The sequence below is a fragment of the Colobus angolensis genome, unplaced genomic scaffold, assembly GCF_000951035.1.
Source record: "Colobus angolensis palliatus isolate OR3802 unplaced genomic scaffold, Cang.pa_1.0 Scaffold86, whole genome shotgun sequence".
NCBI classification, from domain to species: Eukaryota; Metazoa; Chordata; class Mammalia; order Primates; family Cercopithecidae; genus Colobus; species Colobus angolensis.
Window position 1 is genome coordinate 2,491,868 of NW_012122487.1, and position 26,738 is coordinate 2,518,605.

The following is a 26,738-nucleotide window of genomic DNA, read 5'->3' on the forward strand; positions in this document are numbered from 1 at the left end:
AATAAATTTTGGGTTTGTCTAAAGGAAGTTACCTTATTTCTTGAAGTGTCAAGTGTTTTTCAGGGAAGACTATCATAGAGGGAGAGGGTGGACAAGCCAAATGGACTCAGACATAACTTTTTAATATCATAATTTTGTATTTATTCCTATTGATGATGATAATAACTAGTATTTAGTCATCATTTATTCAGTGCTCTTTCCTAACTGCTTTGCATTGTCAACATTCTAACAGCAATATGAATTGGTACCATTATTACTTATGTTTCCCCATGTTAGAAATGAAGGAACTGAGGCCTGGAAAGATGATGTTACGTGCTAAGGTTACATAGCTAGAAAGTGGTGGAACTGAGATTCAAACCAGGCTTAATGTTTTCAGAACCTGAGCATGAAATTGTTGTAGTGTTTCATTCCTTTCACCCTCATACTAATCTAGACTTTTCAAAATATTTGACATTGAGATTAAAATGCAAAGTTCATGTCAAAAGTAAAATATAATTATTTTAAAATTGTTTGCCATTTTAAAATAATGTACCCCCCATCATAGAGCTGCATTTGTTTTCTGCTCCTCACCAACACATCTTTAATATATATAAATCTCAATGCATAGCATATATACAACACAATAGTGTTGTAGGTGTAGTTGATAGCTGTCAGCAAACAGTGCCATCTGTGTTTTCTCTTGCTTCTCACTTACTGGAAAATGTTACTGAAGCTCAAATTATGAATAGGGGCTTAAAGTTCACGTTCAGTATCTCCACCTTTTGACTCTGCCACCCTTTATTTGCACAAGAAAATGCGATCCTCTGTAGTGACTTTACCCTGTTTACAGAATATGAGTGTGTGCTATTACTGATAGGATGGGCAGGTCTTACAGTTAAAAATACCCATAAGACAAATAGATCCTGCAATCTCTACATAGTCATTTCTTTACTTTGTGCTTCATAAAAACGCTGCAGGCTAAGCAAGGAATTGATGTAAGTTGATGTCAGACTGACTTTAGAATTCTAAAATCAATGTGATTCAAGATTCTGGTGTACTAAGAGAGATAGTTAAGCATTTGACGTTCAATCTCTCTAGAAAAATGTCTGCTTACCACACATAGAGTAGTATCAGATGGGAGAAGCTAGTTTCTAAAACAGTTCGGGGTGGATGTTTGCCTCTGATTAGCCTGTGTGTGTGTTAGATGAATGAGCAATTGGGAAGTCATGACCATGTGTTTGCTGTCATTTAAACTGCCATTCTAATCTAAATATACATGTGGGTGCCTAGGGAGACCTCTTTCTTTTCAAGAAGATCATTCTTAACAGCTCTCAATTCCTTGCCAACACACATGAACTTAAGGGCACTTCTGTTTTCCTGAGGGCTACACCGTTTTCTTTTAAAAGAGGTGAGGACAATTTCTTTGCTGTGTTTCTAATTTTTAAAGATAAACTATATGTAAAGTTTATTTACTATGAATCATAATTTCATAGGCAAGATAGCTTCTGGGATATTATGTAAGGTAATGAAAAATGGGGTGAGAGGGATGGAACAAGTAAAAGCCACAGGAGGTTTTGATGTATAGAAAAATTCAGGAAAATCTTATCAATTTTAAATGATCAATTTGCATATAATGTGCATTCATCTAATTATGAAAAAAATAGAGAAAAATTTTAAAATTGGAGCCCCAGTGTGCATTTTTTCTCCAGAGTGATTTAAAGTAGGAAAAAAGATACCCTTCTCCTCTGACTTTGGAGAATTTACAAGTATTTTATCTACCAGTGAATGTTTAAATGCATGTTGAAGAAATAGAAGGGTTTTTTAATTCACAATTATCATATTAAATAATTTCTCTTATTTTCAGAGAAGCTAAGGATTAGACCTCTAATTATCTCACTAATCTGAAATGAATCTTCATTCAGAATAATATTGTTCTTACACTTTTCATAATTATATAGCTTATCATATGTTGAAAACTCATATATCCAAAATGATTTTCTCCATTCACATATTTTTAAATATAAAAGTAAACACTGCAAAATTTAACTTACCAGAAAAATAACAGAATATCCCTTGTTATCTAACCACTAGGGTATTTGGTAAAAATTAGCCCTTAATTATACATTAAAATGTTTTATTAAATTAAAAATATAACTATAAATTCTCATATAAGTACATGTATTTCATTTTTAACTTGTTTAATAGTTATATGATTGAATGGAATTTAGATTGGTTTACAGGTTAATATACATGGCAAATATAATCTAATGTAAGTAGTTACAAAATTTAAAGACCATAGCATTTGTTCAGAGTTATGTGCTTTTTACACATGGGCAATAAGTTCTGCCATTTTTTTCCTAGATAAATATAACAGTTATGGAATTTTATATTTGGAATATCAGAAAGCATGCACATTCTTCAGCAGAAATCAATTTTCCTGGAACTACATTCGAGGAGAATTTGTTTTGTGGGTCTCTATAATTAAATGCAATCACATGATGTCCAAATAGTTAATATTATATATAAATGTTGTATACGAATGCTAATCCTGATAAAATTGTTTTTCTGATGTACTAAAACATGTTGCTTCTACCCAAATGTAGAAATATCTAAAGGTTGAAAATATTTTGTTGGAGCATTTTCTTTTGAGATTTCACTTCAGCGCAATTTCAGAGAAAATAGAAGCTGATCATAATAAGTTCCTTTTATTCTAGGAAGAGTCATATTTAATAAATTATATTTTAGAGCAGTAAGTGGAGCCTTAGTGGTTCTTTAAGGCTAGTCTCTCCCCTTCCTCCCACCATTGCTCAGCCCATTCTCAGAGAATTCTGCAATTTGCTCAGTTCATCAGAAAGATCATGAGAATAATAACATCAATATTTTTGGCTTTCTTTCACATTTTTAGTTTGTAAGAAAACAGCACTCTCCAGACTAATTTGACTTTCAAGTTTCCAGCAGCCAGCTAGAAAAGAGAATGTACTCTGTTATGCATTTCACATTGTTCCTAAGATAAAAAACAATCTCTTAGGAGATGTTTAAGTCAGTTGAAATTAAATGAAAAGAACAGTCTGTGTTTTCTCCTTGCTTTTCAGCCTGTGGTGTTTAAGTGTAGTGGATAAAAGGTAATAAGCAGCGTTTACTACGTAGGAAGAAATTGGAATGGCAGGTTATAAACTAAATGTGTTGAAGTTTCAAAAGTATCCATATTTGAATTGTATGTGCGAGTGTGTGTGGATAGTAGGGTTTGTAGAACTGATTAATAATTCCTGAATAATGATTCCATGAGTAGGAATTGCTCCTGTTTTATGAAGATTAAAAACAAGTTAGGCCTTTAAATCATTCTTGAAATATTTGAAATTGAATGAGTTTCTGAGGATCAATTCAGAAACGATCCCAAACCATCCCCTAAGAATGCTGTAAATCGTGTGTGCTATTGTTCTAATTGAACAGTGTGGATCTGGACCCTCATTAACTTGTCTGTAGGAAGAGAAAATTGAAGAGAGAGAGGAAGAGGCTGAGGAGAAGACCTTTACCGGTGCTGTCCTGAGCTGCCATTGTTGAAGGACATCCTGTGAGCTAATTTCAGTCCCATTTAAAAGAAAAAAAAAAATCTATTTAGTGATTAGTAACCAGTGGATAAGAGTAGAAAGCCCAAGTGAATAAAGGCCATAAATACTGAAGTCTTTGGGATAACAGCCTGTAAAACTGTCAAAAACCATTGCTTAAGTGACAAAAGATAGCCTGAAGTAACAAGAATTTTAGCTCACCGGGCAATACTACATATTCATGAATGAGGAGACGTAATTTAGTTTTCTTCAAAAATAGAGATTCTTCTTGAATCCAGTACCTGCCCCACTTTGTTTATTTATTTGTTTTGGATGGTGTCTATTTGTTTTAAATTTATGGTTAACTGCTTTTGCTAGTAGGAGTCATGATGCCTGTTTAAAGATAGCTTCGTTTCCAAAAGTAGGACTCTGATTACTGAAACTTCTGTTTAGATCCATCAAGATCTACTTACTTGTTAAGAATGTTAAGCCTAACTGGAGTGAATGGGTGAGTATGTGTGTGTGTGTATTTTTAAAAGGCAGATGGTTAGGAATTAGATGCTGACAAGTGCCTTCTTATTGTTTTTAAATTAAAACCTAAAGTTTGTAATTCTTAAATATTTCTCCCTAAGGGGAAAAATTAAGTAAATAAAAACAGAAGAAAGTTGTCTATATTGCAAACTGTTTTGTTATTCCTGCACAATAGTGGGATTCAAATGATTAAAGTCTTACCAGCCAGTAATTTAGATTTGCTTTTAGAGCTAGAGAAAATTCAAGATGATGAATCCAGTGTCTTTATTCTAAACTCCAATTGTTCTCACTATGATGATGATTTGGGGGCTTTTGAGTGACGATCTAAATTCTGTGTTCTTTAGTTTTATGATATAACCTCTAAATCCCAAATGTATGTTTTAGAGATGGGACTTCAGTGTATTTAAAGTGTTGTGCTTCTTCAAGTTAGAGAATTTTTATCAAGTTAGAGTATTTGCTTTTCAACGTCCGGGCTGTGAGAACTAGAGGTGTCATTCATTTGAAGGGAGCAGATGTTAAAGGTTCTTGCCCCTGCCTCCCTAATCCCAAATACCCTTGAAGAAGAGAAACGTTCTGTTACCCAAATAAGCATCTTTCTGATGGTGAGAAAAGGCGGTAAAAGGCAGTAAATCTGCCTTCTCATTATGAAGTGCAACAATAGATTGATTTATGAAGAAAAGCAACTGTTAGGCTTATATAAGATGTGTGCATGGAAATGCAGGTTCCTTTAGAGCCTTATAAGCAGCAGCATTCCTCCTATTCTGGACAGGAATCTAATATTACTAATAAGGAATATGTGATTCTGAATACCACATTTGTAAAGGGGCTACATTGAGAACAAAACAAAAGAATCTATCTCCTCATGTTTTCACATGAGAGCTGTCTTGTAAATGTAACATGTTTTTGCTATTTTAGTTCATTTTCATTAAGATAGAGGGACTTCTTAAAATAATTATATTTTTACAAACTTTTTATTAGGACTTAACATTTTAAATAGAAGTGAATGTAAATATAGTACATTTAGACTGATTATAAACAATTTCACTTAATATTGTATAATTTTCTGTAAACACTATAAAAGTAAACTCTAAAATAGAGCCACAGATAATTTCAAATTTCTAGGGGGATTATGTAAAGTATTCTGTGTTGGGTTTTACAGAAAATCTATTTGCACTTTAAAATCTTTTAAATAAGTTTGTGTTACCTCTTCTTCAATAAGGAACTGTTCACAGTATAAATATAAAAAGTAAACTTTTAAGCTTTTAGTTTGATTTTTATCATAAAATACTGTAAAATGGCAAAAATCTGGATACGCTCTGTGTGAGCTGTAATGAGACTGTCCTGTTTATTTAGCATGTATCACTCCAGAACTTGAAATCATGTGATATAAATAAGATTTGAGCAGGTAAATTACAGAATTAAAACTTATAGAGTTGGTATTACAACTCCTCTCTCCCTGTAAACCTGTATCCCCAATATATGTACATTTCCAAATTATAGTAAGCCAACATATTATGTACAAGAATAAGTTATGCTGCACTTTCATATTATGTACAAGAAAACACATACAAAAAATTGAAAATTTAAAAGTAAAAGACTAATATGAAAAGAGGTCTTATTATTTTCTTCTACTACTATGGATTATCTTACACACATCTATGTAAACATACATGCACATACCCACATCCAAAGAACGGTGGAGTTCCTTGATCTAGATAGAGGAAAGAGCTCCAGTATTCTAACTCTAGTAGGAAGATACAAGGCTTGTAAAGAAATAACCCTTACAACTATCCATAGTCTTTGTTTTATAAGCTGATAATGAGAAAATGTTGCATTTTTGACCTGGTGAAGATGAGGTAGTCTTAAGTCAACACTTTTTCCCTAATGGATTTTGGTTATATTAAAAGTCAAACTACCATGGACATAAGTTCTTAGCAAATAAAATAAACTTTTAATGTCACTGCCATGATAGTAAATCCAGGTTTCACATTTAATCGGGAAAATACTGTAAGATAGTCCAAAGATTAAAATTAATACTTCTTGACATCTGTGTAAATCTGTAAAGATTATATTGGTGTCAATCAAATACTTTATGAACATTTTAAAGTAACTCATTTTTTAAAAAAGTTAAAGTTAATAAGGAAATGTAGTTAAATGTCTTGTCAAAATCATCTCTTCAGATATATCTGTTTTACTTATTTCATTATCACGTTTGTTTCCTGAATTCATTCTATTTAATTTACTTTAATACTTTTTTATAATCCAAAATATACTTTAATACTTATAATCCAATACTGAGCCCTACAGCCATAATGTACTTTTTATGACTTTGTTCAATTCAGTGTTCAGTTCAATGTTGCCGTTATAAATGTTGAGAAGACAAAAGTGATTTTCCACTATTTTAAGTATCTTATGCTCTGCACAGGAGGGTTATTTCACAAGTAACTGAATAGTTCTGACAATAATTTCAAGATCTCATTGTAAACTGACAAGTAGTGGTGTTTCAATGTTCATTGGTCAACTCCACTAACAATTAATTATGGGGCAGTTCTATCAGGAAACTTTTTCCTTCCTATTGCTCTTCTGTGAGGAATTACAGCTCTGAGCACTCTCGCTTGTGACATTTTTCTTTCTCTACCCATCACTCTCAAAACACACAAAAGAGAAAGAAAAAACACAGCTAAAAGATATGTCTTTGGTATCACAACTAAGTGGTGTAGTTTAAAGGTCAGTTGTGAAATTTAGCTTCTATACATGTGATCTTTGCTCAAAAATAGTACTGTGCTTATAGGTGGTATGACTGTAAGTGGTCTGTTTTCAGATGAGTTCTCATTCTCAAAGCTCTTACCAAGTATTCTTCAGCCAGTGATCTTAGAACACATCTTGCAACAACTGAATGTTTTGAAAGAGCACATGTTCTGGCTACAATAGTAGCAGCCTTTCAAGTACAAATGGTGATGAGAGATAAAAGACTTGAGGCTCTTCTGCTTAAAAGGGAGGAAGCTGAAAGAAAATGATAGCCATCCCTACATGTGGAAAAGGGTCTTATGGAGAGATTTATAGACCCTTGCTCCCCAAGGCCATTTTATTTCCTAATGACATTTTCTATTCTCCGACAAGTAGTGATAAGTCCAAATGACAGCATTTAATAATAATAGTAAAGATAATGATAATAATGAAGAAAGTAAATGCAATTGTAAAAACAGGCACCTCAATACAAGCCAATTATCTTGGCATCCGGGGTGATTTTGTATCTGTAAGTTGAAAATATAACAGAAATAAGGACGTTTCCTGTTTTGCTAACAGTTGAGAGGGTAATTCTTAGGATCTTGCTGTATCACCAGAAAATGATGGGTATCACAATTGCTTTTGATAACGTAAGAACCCCAGAGGCTAAATATGATTCTAATCTAACATCAAACTCATTCAAGTTGTCATAATACAAATGGAGAGCATCTACTAAAAAGAGCTATAGAGTCTTCTCTGTGGTTACAGACTTGAGTAAGTGTCTGGCAATAAAGGTTGCACTCTAGTGTCCTTTCCCCAGTTCCACCTTGTTTTGAAAGAAGGAGCTGTTAACAGGTTATTTAAAGCATTAAATGGTATTTTTTTCTTGGCTATTATGGGATTTATATTGAAGAGTTAGGAAAAGTGGGTAGATCACTTGAAGGTAAATATATGATTGTACTGTGTTGCCTGATGTGCTCATTGGTCCTATTAATGCCAGTCTCAAGAGGATTAGGGTAGTTCAGAGAAGAAACTTCCTGTTTTCCTTTACAAAACTTACTGAAGACTGGGCGCGGTGGTTCACACCTGTAATCCCAGCATTTTGGGAGGCCGAGGCGGGCAGATTGTGAGGTCAGGAGATCTAGACCGTCTTGGTTAACACGATGAAACCCCATCTCTACTAAAAATGCAAAAAATTAGCCGGGCGTGGTGGTGGGTGTCTGTAGTCCCAGCTACTCAGGAGACTGAGGCAGGAGAATGGTGTGAACCTGGGAGTCAGAGCTTGCAGTGAGCCAAGATCACGCCACTGCACTCCATCCAGCCTGGGAGACAGAGCGACACTCCATCTCAACAACAACAACAAAAAGCTTACTGAAATAGCGAGGTTCCTAGCCAGGATTCATTGTAATATTGATTGGACAAATGTTACAAGCAGTGGCTCAGTCACATTAACTCCCCTGGGATGAAGTGTTTTGTTTTCCCACTGGTTTGCTTTGAGGGTGGATCAGAAGATGTACCTTGGGGACAAAGGATATTCCTTACATATTCTGTGTGACAAAACTTTGTTCCCTGTCCCTAATTTATAAAATGTTGTTAGTATGTTCAGAATACTGCTTTAAATTAATTGTACTTTTTCAAAGTTAATAGTTGCAGTACAAAGAGCATTGGACTAGAAGTCAGAAAATCCGGTTTTAATTCACCTAAATATTACCCCTGGTCACTTAATCTTACTGTGTGCTTCAGTTTTATCATATGAGAAATATTGATCTAAAATGCACCCTGCTATCTTAGCTTGGGCTGCCATAACAAAATACCATAGACTGGGTGTCTTAAGCAACAGGAACTTATTTCTTGCAGTTAGTTTTAAAGGCTGGGAAGTCCAACAAAGAACCTGGTAAGGTCTCTTTTCCTGGATTGCAGATGGCTGCCTCCTTGCTGTGTCCTCACATAGTAAGAAAGAAAAGAAGCAAGCTCTTTGGTGTCTGTTCTTACAAGGACACCAATTCCATCAAGAAGGCCCTACATTCATGACCTCATTTTAAACCTAATTACCTTCCAAAGGTCTTCAAATACTATCGTACTGGGACACTGGGGATTAGGGCTTCAACATGTGAATTTTGGGGTAGAGGGGGCATAATTCAATCCATATCACTCGCCTTACTAGTGGTAGTGCAAATGAAATAAAGAATATGATAGAGCTACACAAAAATACATTATGAGGTTAGAGTTACTGATGTTTGTTCAATCTCATTTTTATGTATCTTTTTATATAACAAAGTTTTGTTCTTTTAGCATGTTTTTGAAGCAGTTACTAATGTAAAACTAAATGAAAACAAAATTTCTCTTGATTCTGGCTTTTAATAATTCACTAGTGCATAGCTTGTTAGGTCAACATAACTGGAATATTGTTTTATCACTTTTCAGTACTTCTTTGTTTAAATTTGGCCTTACCTTTTATTGACATAGCTATCTCAATATTTTACCCATTAATGGGAATTGGTAAGATAGATTTCACTCATCTGATGGAAATCATTTTTCCACAATTATTTGGCATGGATGTGATATCTTTTATTTTGAGACAGAGTCTTGTCACCCAAACTGGAGTGCAGTGGCATAGCCGTAGCTCACTGCAGCCTCAAACTCCTGGGCTCAGGGGATCCTCCTGCCTCAGCCTCCCAAGTAGTTGGGACTATAGGGACACTTCATCAAGCCTGGCTAATATTTTTATTTTTTGTAGAGATGGGGATCTCACTATGTTGCCCAGGCTGGTCTTGAACTACTGGCTTCAAGCAATCTTCCTGCCTTAGCCTCCCAAAGTGCTGGGATTACCGGCATGTGCCGCTGCACCTAGCCTGTTATGTTATTTTAAAAAATGTCTATTTAAAAATTGAGTGAATTATTTTCAGTTTCTTACAGAGGAGAAACTAAATGAGATAGACTTTTAAGTGGTTTTTTTTTTTTATGTTAAGCAAAAAGAAAAGCTGTATAATGTGTATGTGTAAGATGAATTTTTTTTAATGAAAGAAGGACCAAAACTGTGAGAAGAACCTAGTACTTCAGTCAGGCATGATGAAAACTGAATGGAGAAGTAAATAAAGTGTCTTATATTTGTGTTTTCTTCTTTTGTTAATATTCATCCACAGTCTTTCTGGATATTTGTGAAAGAAGAGATAATCTTTATAGCAGGCTATAGGTGTTCTGTTTCCAGGTGAGGTTTACATTTTATGAAAAGTTACATTTTCATAATGTAACTAATGAGGTTACATTTTATGAAACGTGTAGCAATGTGTCTGAAATAATTTCTGTTTAACTAGTTATACTGTACTCTTTCCTTTTTCACTATTTTTATTTTGATAGCTTTAAAGATCAAGTCACCAAAATTCTGTTCATAAATATAGTTGCCTATTAGAAAAGACAGAACTACTTCTGACATCTGTTACCTAAGGGGGAAGTGTGCTCTCAGTACAGGATCAGTGCCAGCTTATGCAGGCCTTCTCCTGTGATCCACCTTGACAGGTGCTCTCTTTTGAAACACTTCTAGTTGTAAACATGTGGTTTTTCTTACTTGTCTTGGACAAAAGTAATACTCAGTAGAAAATCCATTTCAAAATGATTTTGCACAGCCATTTAATGTTGAAGATTGCATTGCAAATCCTGGTAGGCCCATTGTTTTGGTAGTAAAGATATATCTTGTTTTAGGCAGTAGAGGAGTATGTGACCTATTGTAAATAATAGTAGCAACCAAATGTTAATTAGCTACCATTAGAACAGCAGTGTGCTAGGTGTTTTTACTTTATTATGTCAATTTAAGATAATCACTTCTATATGAGGTTCAGTGCCCTCACTCTATGAGCAAACTCATGTTTAAGCAATCTTCCCCAAACTATACTATCAAGCAGTAGAATTAAGATACTTAAGCATATGTAGGCATACCTTTGAGACACTGCAGGTTAGGTTCCAGACAACTGTAATAAAGCAAATAGCACAATAAAAGTAGGCATGTGAAGTTTTTGGTTTCCCAGTACATATAAAAGTTATATTTCTACTATATCATAATCTATTAAGTGTGACAGTATACATTACCTTATTAAAAATACTTTGTTGCCAAAAATGCTTACGATTATCTGGGCCTTCAGCTAGTCATAGTCTTTTTGCTGGTAGAAGTTCTCACCCAGATGCTGATGACTACTGATCGATTGGGGTGCTGAAGATATGAGTGGCTGTGGTAATTTTTGAAAGTAAGACAATGCAGGCCAGGTGCAGTGGCTCATGCCTGTAATCCCAGCACTTTGGGAGGCCAAGGCGGGCGGATCATGAGGTCAGGAGATTGAGACCATCCTGGCTAACACAGTGAAACCCCGTCTCTACTAAAAATACAAAAAAAAAAAAAAAAAAAAAAATTAGCCAGGCGTGGTGGCAGGCGTCTGTAGTCCCAGCTACTTAGGAGGCTGAGGCAGGAGAATGGCATGAACGAGCTTGCAGTGAGCCAAGATGGTGCCACTGCACTCCAGCCTGGGTGACAGAGTGAGACTCCGTCTAAGAAGGAGAGAGAGAGAGAGAAAGAAAATAAGACAGTGCAGTTTGCTGCATGGATTGACTCTTACTTTTGCAAAAGATTTATCTGTAGCATGTGAGGTTGTTTCATCACGCAGTAGAACTTTTAGAATTGGACTCAATTCTTTCAAACCCTGCCACTGCTTTATCGACTAAATTCATATAATATTCTAAATTCTTTATTGTCGTTTCAACAGTGTTCCTAGCTTTTTCACCAGGAGTAGATTCCATCTCAAGAACCAGTTTCTTTGCTCATCCATAAGCAGCAACTCCTCATCTGTTCAAATGTTATGAGATTGCAGAAATTCAGTCACGTCTTTAGACTTCACTTCTAATTCTAGTTCTCTTGCTGTTTCCACCACATCTACAGTGACCTCCTCCACTAAAGTCTTGAACCCCTGGAAGTCATCCATGAAGGTTGAATTCAGCTTTCTCCAAACTCCTTTTAATGTTCATATATTTTGATCTTCTCTTGTGAATCATGAATGTTCATAATGGCATCTAGAATAGTGAATCCTTTTCCAGAAGGTTTTTTATTTACTTTGCTCAGATACATCAGAGGAATTACTATCTATGGCAGCTAGAGCCTTACAAAATGTATTTCTTAATAATAAAACTTGAAAGCCAGAATTACTTCTTGATTCCTGAGCTACAGAATAGATGTGTTAGCAGGCATGAAAACAATGTTAATCTCCTTGTGCATCTCCAGCAGAGCTTTCAGGTGACCAGATACATTGTTAATGAGCAATAATATTTTGAAAGGGATCTTTTATTCCGAGCAGTATGTCTCAACAGTGGGCTCAAACTATTCAGTAAACCACGCTGTAGGCAGATGTGCTGTCATCCAGGTTTTGTTGTCCCATTCCTATAGCGCGGACAAAGTATATTTAGCATAATTCTTAAGGGCCCTAGGATATTTTCAGAATAATAAATGAGCATTAGCTTCAACTTAAATTCACCAGTTGTATTAGCCTCTAAAAAGAGTGTCAGCCTGTCCTTTGAAACTTTGAAGCCAGGCCTTGACTTCTCTCTAGCTGTGAAAGCTCTAGATGGCATCTTGTTCCAGTAGAAGGCTGTTGCATCTACATAGAAAATCTGTTTATTGTAGCCACCTTCATCAATGTTGTTAGCTAGATCTTCTGGATAACTTGCTGCCGCTTCTTTATCAGCTCTTGCTGCTTCAACTTGCACTTTGATGTTACAGAGATGGCTTATTTCCCTAAACCTCACGAACCAACCTCTACTAGCATCAAACTTTTCGTCTGCAGCTTCCCCACCTCTCAGATTTTATAAAATTAAAGAGAATTAGGGCCTTGCTCTGGATTAGGCTTTGGTTTAAGGGAGTATTGTGGCTGGTGTAATCTTATATCCAGACCATTACAGCTTTCTCCATATCAGCAAAAAGCCTCTTGTGCTTCTTTATCATTCATGAGTTCACTGAAGTAGCACTTTTAATTCCATTCAAGAACTTTTCCTTTGCATTCACAACTTGGCTAAATATTTGGTGCAAGAGACCTAGCATTTGACCTATCACCTCTCCACATGCCTTTCTCACTAAGCCTAATCATTTGTAGCTTTGATTTAAAGTGAGAGATGTGTCTGTGTGCAGTGGCTCATGCTTGTAATCCCAGCACTTTGGGAGGCCAAGGCGGGTGGATCACCTGAGGTCAGGAGTTTGAGACCAGCCTGGCTAACATGGCAAAACCCCATCTCTACCAAAAATACACAAATTAGCTAGGCTTGTTGGTGCATGCCTGTAGTCCCAGCTACTTGGGAGTCTGGGGCAGGGGAATGGCTTGAACCTGGAAGGCGGAGGTTGCAGTGAGTTGAGATCATGCCATTGCACTCCAGCCCGGGCAACGAGAGCGAAACTCCATCTCAAAAAAAAAAAAAAAAGAGAGATGTGTGACTCTTCCTTTCATTTGAACATTTAGAGGCCATTGTAGGATTATTAATTGGCCTAATTTCAATATTATCTCAGGGAATAGGGAGGCCCAAGGAGAAGGAGGGAGTTGGGGGACAGGTTGGTAGAGCAGTTAGACATACACAACATTTATTAAGTTTGCTATCTTACATGGACACGGTTTGTGGTGCCCCCAAAGCAATTACAATAGTAGCATCAAAGATCACTGATCTCAGATCACCATAACAGGTATAATAATAATGAAAAAATTTGAAATGTTGCAAGAATTTCCAATATGTGATGCAGAGATGAAGTGAACACAAGTTGTTGGAAAAATGGCATGATGAAACAAAGGATGTCTATACTTTTATCACCATGGAACATACCATTGAAAGAAACTACATGCAGAGTGTTTCATTACCCAGTAGGTCAGGTAAGCATGTGGTTAGAGGATCAGCAAGAAGAAGTAAGACATTTTTCTAGTGGGGAGAATTTTGATATTTTAAAAACAAGTGTTATATTAGTGAGCAAGGGGGAAAAATCAGAACCTTATTGGACTTCTCTGAATTTTTGATTTAGCATTCACACATGTGCATACCCTCACATGCACACAGACACAGACACATATTTAAAATGTTTCTTATGGGGTAGGGTGGGGAAAGGAGAATATTATATCTTGGCAATCCTTAGGGCCTGTAAAGAGCTTCATGTAGCCTTGTTTATGATGATTATTTTTTGTGTGTAAAGCAAGTGACCTTCTTTAGTTTATATAATCATCCTTGGTTTGTGTTTGGAAGATAAATATGACATTTTAAAATTAAAATACATAACTCACAGTGAACTGCAATTCTGTTGGTTGGACTTGATGAAATGTAAGACAGTGTCAGCCTCCTCTGGTGGCAGAGTGGCTCTTTGAGCAGTTAACATGCAGGTGAATTCTGTACTAGGCAGATTAAGTTAGTTTAAGGTGTCTCCACCACAACATGGTTGTGCACGCTTAATAAATGTTTTCATTGAGTGGCAATTGTATTCTTTCAGACTGCCTCTGGATAAGTTGATTTTTTTTCTAATTTTCTCATGATGTATATACTCATGCTTTCTTAAATTTAAAATTCTTTCAAAAATGTGTTTGTGTGTGTGTATTTAGGGAAGAAAGGCAAACTAATATAGAATCAGCGGCCTCATCCTGTAGTTTTCATCAGCATCTCTTGTGAGCTTTTTATAAACATGCCTGGATCTCCACTATCAACCTATTAAATCAGAATCTCATCATATATAGGCTTCTCCCAGCTAATTCTGTTGAATTTCCGTGATTATCAGTCTCTGGGTCCTCGATCAGTGGTTCTCTTCAGCGTGGTTGGTCCCTGGACCTGCAGCATCATCATTACCTGTGATGTTGTATAAATTCCAGGGTCCGGTCCACTCACCCATGTCCCTCGATCTGCTGAATCTGTAACTCCTGGGTGGGGCAGCAGGCTGTATTTTAACAAGTCCTCCTGTGGTTCTATTGTCCACAAAATTGTGAGATTCGCTGCCTTAGATAATTTTAAAGATCTTATCTTCCACAAATGCTTGTTCTGTCCTGACTACTAAAAGCTTTCAGGACATTGCTTTGTTGCCCACTCTTCAGCATTTTATCCTTTTGTATGTAGCTCTTTTGCTTTAAAGTTTCTACTTTAATGTCCTTGTAGAATTAATGTCTTTTTTTTGTAACACTTCTCAAATACTTTGTGGCAGAGGCAAGGTCTTAATCATAAATGATGAATAAAAAGCCCTTTTTCCTGTTGTGTTATGTTCCTATTTGTGGGTTTTTTGGTGATCAGCAACTGTGGAATTATTAACCTTATTTATGGGTAAGAAGCTAAAAGAAGGCTGCCTCCTGGTTTGGTTCTGGAATTGACATGATGCCTGAGACAGATGAGTCATGTTTCATGTGAGGTGGTTGGAGAGATGGCCACCATCTTCTCTTGTCATCCTAGCTAATGTCATTCTCAGCAATAGCTCTGGCAGAGTGGCTCCTTTAAGTCCAATGCAATGTGAGCTGGCCAGGCAGGATGAGGAATTAGAGCTCTCTCAGCTCACTGTAAGGAAACCTCTTTTTCGGCTCCCAGATGGTTTCCAGAGCTATCAAAATAATATCATTTGCAGGCACTTTTCATGGCTGAAAAGAGCAACTTGGAGAGGAAGAGGAGTACTCTGCAAGCCCTGGGAGAAATGTTTTACAGCTGGGCAGTGCACATAAATGCCAACTGAATGCTCTTTCAGTTGTGTAACTCGCCATTGGGGCTCAACAGTAGAAGAGCCACTCGACAGAAATGAAGAGTACCTCGCAGAGCATTTGTACTTGTAAACCAACTTTTCTTTGTGACCCACAAACAGCAATGTGTAAGACATTGTGCTACAATCCTCAAGTCAATCTTACAGTGCTGAAGAGTTGGTAGGCCGCCTGCTGCTCATTAGAGATCCTGTCTGGCTCTTTTCCTGCAGAATGAATGGTAGATTGCTGACACCTGCTTTCCCATCAAGCCTGAGGATGTGAATTGTGCATTAGGAATGTCTGAAAGTGTTTCCTTGTGTCCAAGTTGGTAGAGCTTGGTGCTACCTTGGGAGAAGGGGGTGAGAATTCAGTGCTGGAAGGGGAGATGAGAAAAGCAGTGGTGAGAAACAAATATAAACTGAGATTCTCATCCTCATTTAGTGATTTCTGGTTGTGCTCTTAGTTTGTCCTCGAATTTGGTCACCTTGAAGTAAAAAGATTTGTTCTATACGCAGGAAACCGCAAATATTCTCAAATACATAGTTAAGACTATGAGCGTATTAAAATTAGGATGGAAATAAATTTGGTTGTAAGAACATTACTAAGTTATTTTGAAATAAATTTAGCCTTAAATATGTAAAATTCAAGTTTGTTGGTATGATCAGTATCTTTGCACACTTACGTCCATGTGTCTGTTTTGCCTGTCTTTAGCTGCCATGGAGTCTTTCAATAAAACTGTGGCAGACGGTGGAACACAGGGCCTAATATGCTGTCTTTAGTCACCAATAAAAAGTGCCTCTTGTATGCAATGCATTATGCTAGTACAAGAGGATTACAAGAAGCACAAGACAGATCCCTAATTTTTCAAGTGCTGGCAGTCTACAGACTATCTGGGAGCAAAGACACATCAGAGGCAGTGCAATATTGTCGTACCTCTAACAAGAAAACATGATACTTCCACTATATTTCAGTGGTTTTGGAGAAGGAAGAGAACTGAGTTGGATGATGTGGAACTTTCTGGTTATAAAAGGATAAGGAGAATTCATACAGAGCAAGAGATTGAGGTGTGTGTATGACACTCTTTCCTTGCTGCTAATTGGTTGTGGAATTAAAGAGAATTTACAAAAAAGAATGGCAACATTTTCTCTTGACTCATTTGGATCTGTCAGTTGTGAATATTGGCCTCCATTTGCGAACTGTGAATGAAAAGGGTTAGGGTTGGGTCATGGCCTAGGGCCACAGTTAAATTAACTGGCTCATAATGTGATTGAACTAATGACCTTAGCCTCATTACCGCTATGTTTTAACCAGTTGAGTCAATCAAATATTACAGAAAGGGTCATCAAGGTATCTTTTAGAAAGAGACCTGTATTTCTCTAATGACCAGTGATGATGAGCTTTTTTTTGTATGTTTGTTTGCCGCATGAATGTCTTCTTTTGAAATGTAAATCCAAACTACAATGAGATACCCTCTCAAGCCAGTTAGAATGGCAATCATTAAAAAGTCAGGAAACAACAGATGCTGGAGAGGATGTGGAGAAATAGGAACGCTTTTGCACTGTTGGTGGGAGTGTAAATTAGTTCAACCATTGTAGAAGACAGTGTGGTGATTCCTCAAGGATCTAGAACCAGAAATACGATCTGACCCAGTAATCACATTACGGGGTATATACCCAAAGGATTATAAATCATTCTACTATAAAGACACATGCACATTTATGTTTATTGCGGCACTATTCACAATAGCAAAGACTTGGAACCAACCCAGATGCCTATCAGTGATAGACTGGATAAAGAACATGTGGGACATATACACCATAGAATACCATGCAGCCATCAAAAGGATGAGTTCATGTCCTTTGCAGGGACATGGATGAAGGTGGAAACCATCATTCTCAGCAAACTATCACAAGAACAGAAAACCAAACACCACATGTTCTCGTAAGTGGGAGTTGAACAATGAGAACATATGGACACAGGGAGGGGAACCACACATACCAGGGCCTGTTGGGGATTGGGGGCTAGGGGAGGGATAGCATTAGGAGGAATACCTAACATAGATGTTGGGTTGATGGGTGCAGTAAACCACCATGGCACATGTATACCTATGTAACAAACTTGCACATTCTGCCCATGTATCCCAAAACTTAAAGTATAATAAAGAAGTATTTTATATCTAAGATGAAAAGAAGGAGACCTGTATAGCAGTAAACATAGGAGTGACATCAAAGCCAGGCCCTTTTCTCATGTTACACCCAGGTGTTTATCTCTTCATTCTTGAGTTTTTATACTTTTTTCTGCATCTAATAAAAATAAGGTAGGCACAACAAAAGACAACATGACTCTCCTGTGTTAGTAATTTACATAATGAAATGCATCACGGTTTTTGCAGAGGATGGTTTGAGCAACAATACTGTTTTCAACTTTAGATGTGTGGTATCCCATAAATTTATTGATGGTGCCTTTTTATTCTTCTTTAAAGTCTGAACAACCCAGTCCTGCCAGCTCCAGCTCCAGCTCCAGCTCCAGCTTCACACCATCCCAGACCAGGCAACAAGGTATCAACATCTCCTGCAAACTAGGAGATGCTTTTCTCATAAAACATCTTAATGATACTTTGGGAGGCCGATGCAGGTAGATCACGAGGTCAGGAGGTCAAGACCATCCTCGCTAACATGTTGAAACCCTGTCTCTACTAAAAATACAAAAAATTAGCCAGGCGTGATGGCATGCGCCTGTAGTCCCAGCTACTCGGGGGGCGGGCTGAGGCAGGAGAATCCCTTCGACCCAGGAGGCGGAAGTTGCAGTGAGCCAAGACTGTGCCACTGCACTCCAGCCTGGGCGACACAGCGAGACTCCATCTCAAAAAAAAAGAAAAAAAAAAACAAAACATCTTAATGCGTTGATTTATCACCTATCTTATACTGTTTTATTATTTGAATCATAACTAGGCTTTTATGCAGTTGTATTTATTTCCCTTAGGAATGCAGTTGAGTATTGTTCTGATGTGCAAGGCAAGGCTCTAGAAATTCCCCTTTTTCCAGTCCCTGCCATCAGATTCTCATTGCTACAAAAGGATTATAGACACAGCCCATCCCAGGGAGTTCCCAAAGGAAATACAATAGTAAAAGCTTTAAGAGGCTTTGACATAGGGAAATAGGTTTTCATTTTTCCTCCTGGACATATTTTTTTTCTGCATGTTAATAGTCTTTTTTTAAAGCAATACTAATTGGCTGTCTTTTAAATATATATTTTTCTTTACTCATGATCAAGTGTTAACTTAAATTCAGAACAAACACATTTAAACTAGAATATTTAAATAATTTTCCATTTTTGTGTATGTGGAAAATCTTCAAATGTACACTGTTTTTTACATGAAAAATGCATAGGTATCAAAGTAGAATTTGTGTTTTAGCATAGTATTGAACATTACCTTTTTCATTGACCACACTGAATTCCTGATGGCCTTGAATGTTTTGAAAAGGATTAAATTGTTGTATGTGTTTGGACTAAGGCTAAGCTTCCAGGAAAAAAATAAAATAAAAGACAGTAATCGTTTTGGCTATTCAGAGGTCTTGTTTCACTGACTTCCAAGAAATAAGCCCACAACAAAAGTAGAAAAATTTGGGTTTTGCAGAATGTGAGATTGTAAGGAGTCAAGATAGTAATAGCTTAGATACCCCTGTCATAGATGAGACTTAAGGAATTGCCTATTCCAGAATGAAAGTGTCTCTCTTTCTTCATTGTCTTTATAACTTCTGTTAAGATTAAAACTACCTATTTTTTTGTCACATTTAGCCTAGTAAAGTGAAAATAAGCCACACTAGTTTGTGTTTGTGTGTGTGTGTTTTCATTTCTGTCCTGTTCTAGCATAAAATTAGAGTTCGATTTTTTTCGTTTTCCTGTCTGATACTGGATACTGTCCTGATATTTCTGTGTACCTGATTTATTACGTGGTCTTATTTATGTTTATACTTGCTGGTATTGTGCCGGTAATTTCTTAAAAAGTAAAATGAAAATTGGCTGCTTAAAATTGCTGCGACAAGACCTTGTGTCCAAGATCAATATGAAGATCAGAGGTAGGATATTACACCATGGAATTGAAATACTTTATAATCTGAACTTGACTGAAATGCTTGCTTGACCTGAAATTGACCTTGAAATAAAAGGAACAGCTAAACCTTAATAGATCAAAAACTACCACACAAAGGCTGCATTGCCAAGAACAAGTTACAACCACAGTGATTTATTAATCTCAACTTTTCAATACATGGATTAACCTAACAAAACATTCAATTTACTAATAGATTTTTCTTCTTCTTTTTATGTATAATTTTTCTTAGGGAAGAAAAATATACAGAAAAAAAATTCCTGGAAAATAGAAATTCTTTAGTGAACATTATGGGAATCTTATGAAAACAATAGTGTTTTGGCAGAGATTGCATTTTAGAAACTATACCAAATTTTCCTTGTAAATTGTATAAATATATGTTATGATTATTTTTAACAAGTCTTCAGTTTCTAATATGACTAAGTGTATTTGAGTATATGTTTGATTGTCTGTGGTTCATTGTCATTACTCAGGTCCTTTGAGGTCTATAATGAAAGATCTGCATTCCGATGACAATGAGGAGGAATCTGATGAAGTGGAGGATAACGACAATGACTCTGAAATGGAGAGACCTGTAAATAGAGGAGGCAGCCGAAGTCGCAGGTGAGTGTCTTGGAAGGAAAGGGGTTGCCTGTGATGAAGTCAGACTCTTTCACAAGCCCTGCTGGGATGATCGCAGCAAAGGTGTGAAACACCAAAAACGGCAGTAGATGGTCACATTCATTTGATGCAGGGTCTCCTTGGCATGCCTACACCTGCTTTACAGGGAACTATTTCTCCTTTTTCTCAGAAAGAGACTTTCCTCTAAAAATTTTATAGGAAAAAGTCACATTAGATGTCCTTGTTCTTGGAAATGTATGCCAAGTGGCATGACTGACTGTTGAACTAAAGTCTGTTTTCATTTGAAGAGTTTGTGTCGATCGACTGCTGGAGATAGTCTCAGAATTTAAAGAAATGTGTTTGCTGATGGTAGTTAGAAATACATAATTGGCTCTAGTGAATTATGTGTGTGACCTAATTAAAACTAGGATCACCTATGTGTTTTCCAAAAAATAAATTCCTTTTAAGTGTGCTGACAATTAGGTGCCTTAAGTAGCTTTAATGCTGTGAGGCATAATTCCATGTTATAAGATGGTAATTCATGTGACTTGTAATTAATAGTCAACTTGAAATTGCCCTGAGGATTTTATTTCTTTATCATGAGGAAAACAAATAGGCACGCTTACTTTAATTTGTCTTGAGTGGAAAAAATACAATCTACTTGAACTTAAAATCCAATTATATTTATAATATATTGCATTAAATCTTTCCCTATTATCCATTACTATGTGGAAGACTCTAAGATTCAAAAAAAAAAAAAATGCAGTCTTAACCCAAGCTAGAGAGACGATGATTCCTAATTGCCAATGCTTTGTCCTCTGAAAAGAGCCTCCTTAGGGTGTGTGCCCCATCAGATATCTCAGTGACTGTTTTTTATGGTCTTATTCAACCCCTGTTTCTCTCCTTGTCTCTCAGACTTACCTGTCAGCATTCCTTTTAAATAGGAGAATATAACCTCTTTAATATGACCATGGCCTTATAACATTTCCCTTTAGAAGTCTTTTGTCTGATAAAAAGGAAACTAGTAGAGGAAAAAAGACCTCAAAATGACTGAAAATTAAAGTAGCTTACTTATACCAACCAAAATCCTGACCACTGGCTGCTCTCAAATTTAGCTGATGAAAACTGCGTGACTTATTTAGATGATTTCCCAAGTTGTTATTTAGAAGATCTGGATATTCTGTGATTAGTTGCTGCCCACCTACTTATTGCTCCAACCCCTGAGTCCGTGTGGTCATCATATAGGCTTGTGAGTCATCTGATACAGATATACATTGTAGGGGCTGCTTTTCTTGTTCCCTGCCTGACATGTGCTGTGTTAGCATGGCAGCGCCAGTGTAACATTTGATCTTCACTGCACTTGTGAAGTCTCAACTGTTTAATCAGTTTAAATACTCAGCCTTCCACTTCACTCAAGAAGCATTTTAAAACAGCGCTTCAACTGAACACTTCATTAATGTAATTTAGTTAAGAAAAACACGTTCTATCAGTTTTTGCTAAAAGGATGTCCCAGTGTATCCTTTTCATTTCCTATCTTGTATCTTGTCTGTCTGAATACATTATAGAGCTAGCATGTGATTGCCTATTCAGAGTGAAAGAAAAACTATCCTGATTTCTAAAACAGTTTCTGTTTCTGAGAAGCATATTACATTAGGTACTATATAACCGGAGAGATGGGGAGCAAACACTGAAAGAGGACATCTCTAAGGGAGGACTACATTCAGCACGGTAGAATAGAGAAATCTCTCCTATTGTGGATAAAAGAAAATTCTATTTTCTTCTGAAAAGAAAAAATGGGGAGGAGGTGGTGTGTATTGTCTTTAGTTGTTTAATTTTTAAAAGATATCACTGTAGTTTTCCAAAGCAGTTATTCCAAACATACCATTTCTTTGTGTTGTTGTAGCGTATTTCCAATGAATTGTTGTATCAGTGTTGAGAACTGGAGACAGCCTTGAATAATGACACAGTAGAAATGATTGGTAGTGGTTCTAGCACGCCGGGCTCCACATGTTTAATCCTTAGATGTCACTCTGTGCTGTCAGTGGTGCAGGGCTGTTTTCCACATTCTTTATGAAGTTTCATTTATGTAGTTGCTTCTTCCCCTGCAGCGTGTATTCTAGACACGTTTGTGACTTTTTCATCTGTAACAGAGAGGAGGAAAGGAAAATAAAGGTAGTAACCTACACACTGTCTTAATTTTGCTGATCTTCTGTAAGCTTGAGTAGCATGCTTCATCATAGTAGGTGCATAGAGCAGGAGAAGGGAGATGAATGAATAAATGACCCCAGTAAAGTATGTGGCTGAGCACTAGCTTTGGGCCACATTGCTTGTATTTGAATTCCAGAGCCACCATTTTTACCTATGTGACCCTAGATGAGTGACCCAGTCTTTCTAAGTCTCAGTTTACTCATCTGTGAAACAGGAGATCATGAAAAGAGAAATGGCAGGTAAAGCACTTAACACAGTTCCAGTTACAAAGTAAGTACCAATACATGTTAGCAGTTGTGAGTTAAAATTAACTTGTCAAGGGTTAGTGTTTGGATTCTGTGCTTTCCACGCCTATTTCTATGGGTATTTCAAGAATCATCTGTTTGTAATGATGTGCATAACTTGTCTCTTTCTTTTCAGAGTTAGCTTAAGTGATGGCAGCGATAGTGAAAGCAGTTCTGCTTCTTCACCCCTACATCATGAACCTCCGCCGCCCTTATTAAAAACCAACAACAACCAGGTAAATTGTGGGGTTTGCACTTTGCAACACTCTGCAGAGCTAGGTGTAATCATTTTTACAAAGCATGCAAAACTTTCATCCCTGAATTTTAAACAAACTTCCTCTTGTTACCAAATAGATGGGAGGCCACAGCCTTTGGAATAAACACATAGTTAGGGTAAAAGAGGTTCTGTTGTCATGAGAAGATGAATGAGTTCCATCCGATGGGTTAATTAAGTTGGTACAATAAGAGAGGGTGACAAAAAGTATTGCCAATTTACCGTTTACTCCTGATTTCTATATACTTTACACCTCAGCAGTAAGTAGGTGCCTTAATTAGGAAGAATATGACCTTTGGGGCTAGTATAAAGCCTGGTTCTTTACCACGGGTAATTTACTGGTGGGAAATTAACTTTTAGCTTTTGATTCTCAGTTTCGTTATCTGTAAATTACATTAACACTACCTTTTAGGTTATTGGGAAGATGACAGATAATATATGTAAAGAGCAAAAGGCAGTGCACAGACCCTACTTGGCACTCAGTTGATGGTAGTTTATTATTATAGATGTTTGGCCTCAGTTTTCTCATCCAAGATAAAAGGATTATTACTTGGATTTTAAGGAATAATTAATAAAATGCTGAGAAAATAATGGTCATTATCATTGTTACAACTTGAGCTAAAGGAAAGCTTATTAATTTGATAGTCAACTCAAAATACAACTGTTTGGATAAGATCTAGGCAGAAGTTTGAAGGCTATGATAAAGAGCATTTGTTAATAAATTAAATTGGGATATTTTCTTTACCAACTAAAATAAACTATTTTCAGTATCATGAATAATGTAAAAGCCTCATTGAGCATTGAATTGATACTCTCATTATCGTAAGTTTTTCTTATCTTTTAGTGTCAACAGATTTCCTATGACCTCTACAATAACTGCTTAATTCAAGTTACTATACGAATAGTAACTTGAAAACTAAACAACTGTGTTTTTCTGAAAATACTCTGTTTCACAGATGTCCTTCAATTTTAAATAGTCTTGCCCTTAAATTTGTGGTCTTTGTGTTACTTGTAAAATTTTAGTTTATAGCTGAAGACTTTTTCTTTTTGCATTTTATTTAAAGCACTGGCAAAGATCTCTTGTAGTTTAAAATTCCTCATTTATAAGGTTTGTCTATAATGCAAATCCATTCTTGTTAAGTAGGAATAATACCAGTACCCTTTATTTTACCAGTTACAGTTCAACTGCAATTTCTTTGTGTCCTACATAAAAATCAAAGTCCAGCCTCATTATCTCTTATAGATGGGGTACTCAGTGAGTTATTTACTTCTTTTTCCATATCCTGGCTCTTCCCCATCTTCAGGGCCAGCCGTACTCATGGCCCGGGCGACTTTTACCTCTGGTGTGGATGCCTGCCACCACAAGTCAAGCATTTCAGAGGAAAGTAAAAAGAGGAAAGACATACACATCATGGCCAATCAGCTGAGAACACTGGACTGGTTAAATAGATAATTTGGGATCCTTTTGTAAATTTGTGCTTCAGTGAGAACTAGCATTAGGATAGAATTTGAACCTTGGTGAGTTTTTTTTTTTTTTTTTTGAGACGGAGTTTTGCTCTTGTTGCCCAGGCTGGAGTGCAATGGCGCAATCTTAGTTCACTGCAACCTCCGCCTCCTTGGTTCAAGTGATTCTCCTGCCTCAGTCCCGCAAGTAGCTGGGACTACAAGCGCATGCCACCACGCCCAACTAATTTATGTACTTTTGGTAGAGACGGGGTTTCACCATGTTGGCCAGGATGGTCTCGATCTCTTGACTTCATCATCCGCCCACCTCAGCCTCCCAAAGTGCTGGGATTACAGGTGTGAGCCACTGCTCCTGGCCAATGATATTTTTATATCCAACTTAAGCCTATCTCAGCTTGATTTCTGTATCCAGTGGGTGGTGTATGAGAGCTACAATACGTTATGGGCACAGCAGTGGCAGGACCAGGAGTGTAGGGCATTAGGCTCTGCTTTTGTGCCGCTCACTAATCTCCTTCAGTATCTCTCCTAATCATAGTGAAAAGTGGGCTTGCTAGGGAATGCAGCTCCAACAAGCCCCTTTCATGCCCTTCAAACTTTATGGCTTCCCTTAAGCCCTTCCTGAACAGGCAGTCTTGAACCGACCTTGGCTTTAGGGAAAGGTTTAGACTCTTTGTCAGACTGTTTTTCACCTGTCCAGCAAAACAAAACCAAAAACAAATAGTGTCATCTATCTGGAGAGGGTAAAAGTTACCTTACCTGATTAAGTAGCATACCCCTGGTTCCTTGGCGTGTTTATTTGGCAAATGTCGCTTCACACATATGAATCATCAGTCTGCCAGTATAATACTCTATTATGTGTCACTTTCTCCATGCACCTGTAAGCATGGTGAGAAAGTTCATATGCTTCCACTGGAAATATATATACCACGGGAGGGCTTACCTCCTTAGAGCTATGTCTTGGAGCCAAGAGGACAAGAAACGGTTTCTTAAACCTTGTTTAGTATTGATTTCCTAGCCCCTCAAATCACTTGCACTGGCGTCAGATGTGATGCTATCTCTTTTAAGTCAAGCTTCTGGGACTTAAAAAAATTACTAGTATATCTTAATTCTCTAAGTTGATGATGTAAGAGAGTAAAAATTTCTTTAAAATCTAGAAGTCAACTAAATTTCACTCTGGAATGACTTTTTAGTCGTATTTGAATGTGTGTGTATGTGTGCAGGAGGGAGGGAGAAAAGTAGGTGGAGAGAGACAGGGATAGAGAAAGTATGAATCTGAATTTTCACAATAAATAAAGAGTTGAGAACATACTTGGAAGGACTAACTCCAAAATGGGAACACTCTGAGTTTCCTTCTTCCATACCCCTCTCCTGTTCTCTCTCTATGAATTGAGAATGATCTCTGAGTTTGGTAAAGTACCAGGCAAAGCTGAATTGTCCATTGCCTTTTCTCAGATCTTCCAGGACTAGAGAAGAGGGGAAGTACTAATGGAGTCAAACATTTTCATACTGAATAAAAGTGAACATAGAGTCGCACGTCAACCAAGCAAGTAATTAACCTGAGTATTGTTGGGAGCTACTGTCATTAGCATGAAAGATCTATCAGTAGAGAATCCATCTGTGAATAACTGAGTTGTCATTCTTCATAAAGGGTTACAGAAAAATATAATCTTGAAAGTTTGTCGAGACATTTTCTCAGATTAAAGACAAAAGTGCTACTAAACCACAATTCTTCTATTTTCAGAGACTGCTGTATCTATAAATGGTGTAGCTAGGCAGTCTGGGTGGCTCTGCTTCTCTCAGTACAGTTTAATAGGGAATAATAAAGAGTGTTGCATCATTTCAACCAGAGATGATTTTTTCACTCCAAACCTCCCATATGTGAAGTTCAAACAAAAACAAAATACCACATCTTTTTTAGCGAAAAGCTTGGCAGGGAAGGAGGGGAGAAAGGACTTGAAGGAAGGAAGTGATCCATTGGACCCGAGTTAATATTCAGAATATCATAAATCACCTATCAGCCTGCAAGGCATGTTGAATGAAATTAAAAAGAGTCTATCCAGTTAAACTGGTTTAAAATAAGCCTGTGGAAGACAAGGTGTTGTACTTTTTTATTCTGGAGTTGTTTCCCTAAAGATAAGAAATGATCATAAATAAAACAATTGTCTTCAGCAGGGCTCAGCTCTCTCAGAATGAGGTTTTGACAAAGCTGTTTATTTTGGAGCAGGGAGAGATCAAAGAAGGAAGATTAACTGAGCCCTCTCTGGGCAGCCACTCAGTAACTTGAGGCGGGTCACTGACACC

General features: G+C 36.9%; 1 protein-coding gene across 1 annotated transcript in view; it reads left to right on the plus strand.

The window, feature by feature from the left end:
- The window catches only part of MLLT3 (myeloid/lymphoid or mixed-lineage leukemia (trithorax homolog, Drosophila); translocated to, 3), a 277,452-nt gene that overhangs the window by 240,585 nt on the left and 10,129 nt on the right, over positions 1-26,738 (plus strand). Inside the window, 3 exon segments of the mRNA XM_011930354.1 lie at positions 17,979-18,054; positions 20,081-20,210; positions 22,836-22,935. Coding sequence (XP_011785744.1) covers positions 17,979-18,054; positions 20,081-20,210; positions 22,836-22,935 — 306 coding nt within the window.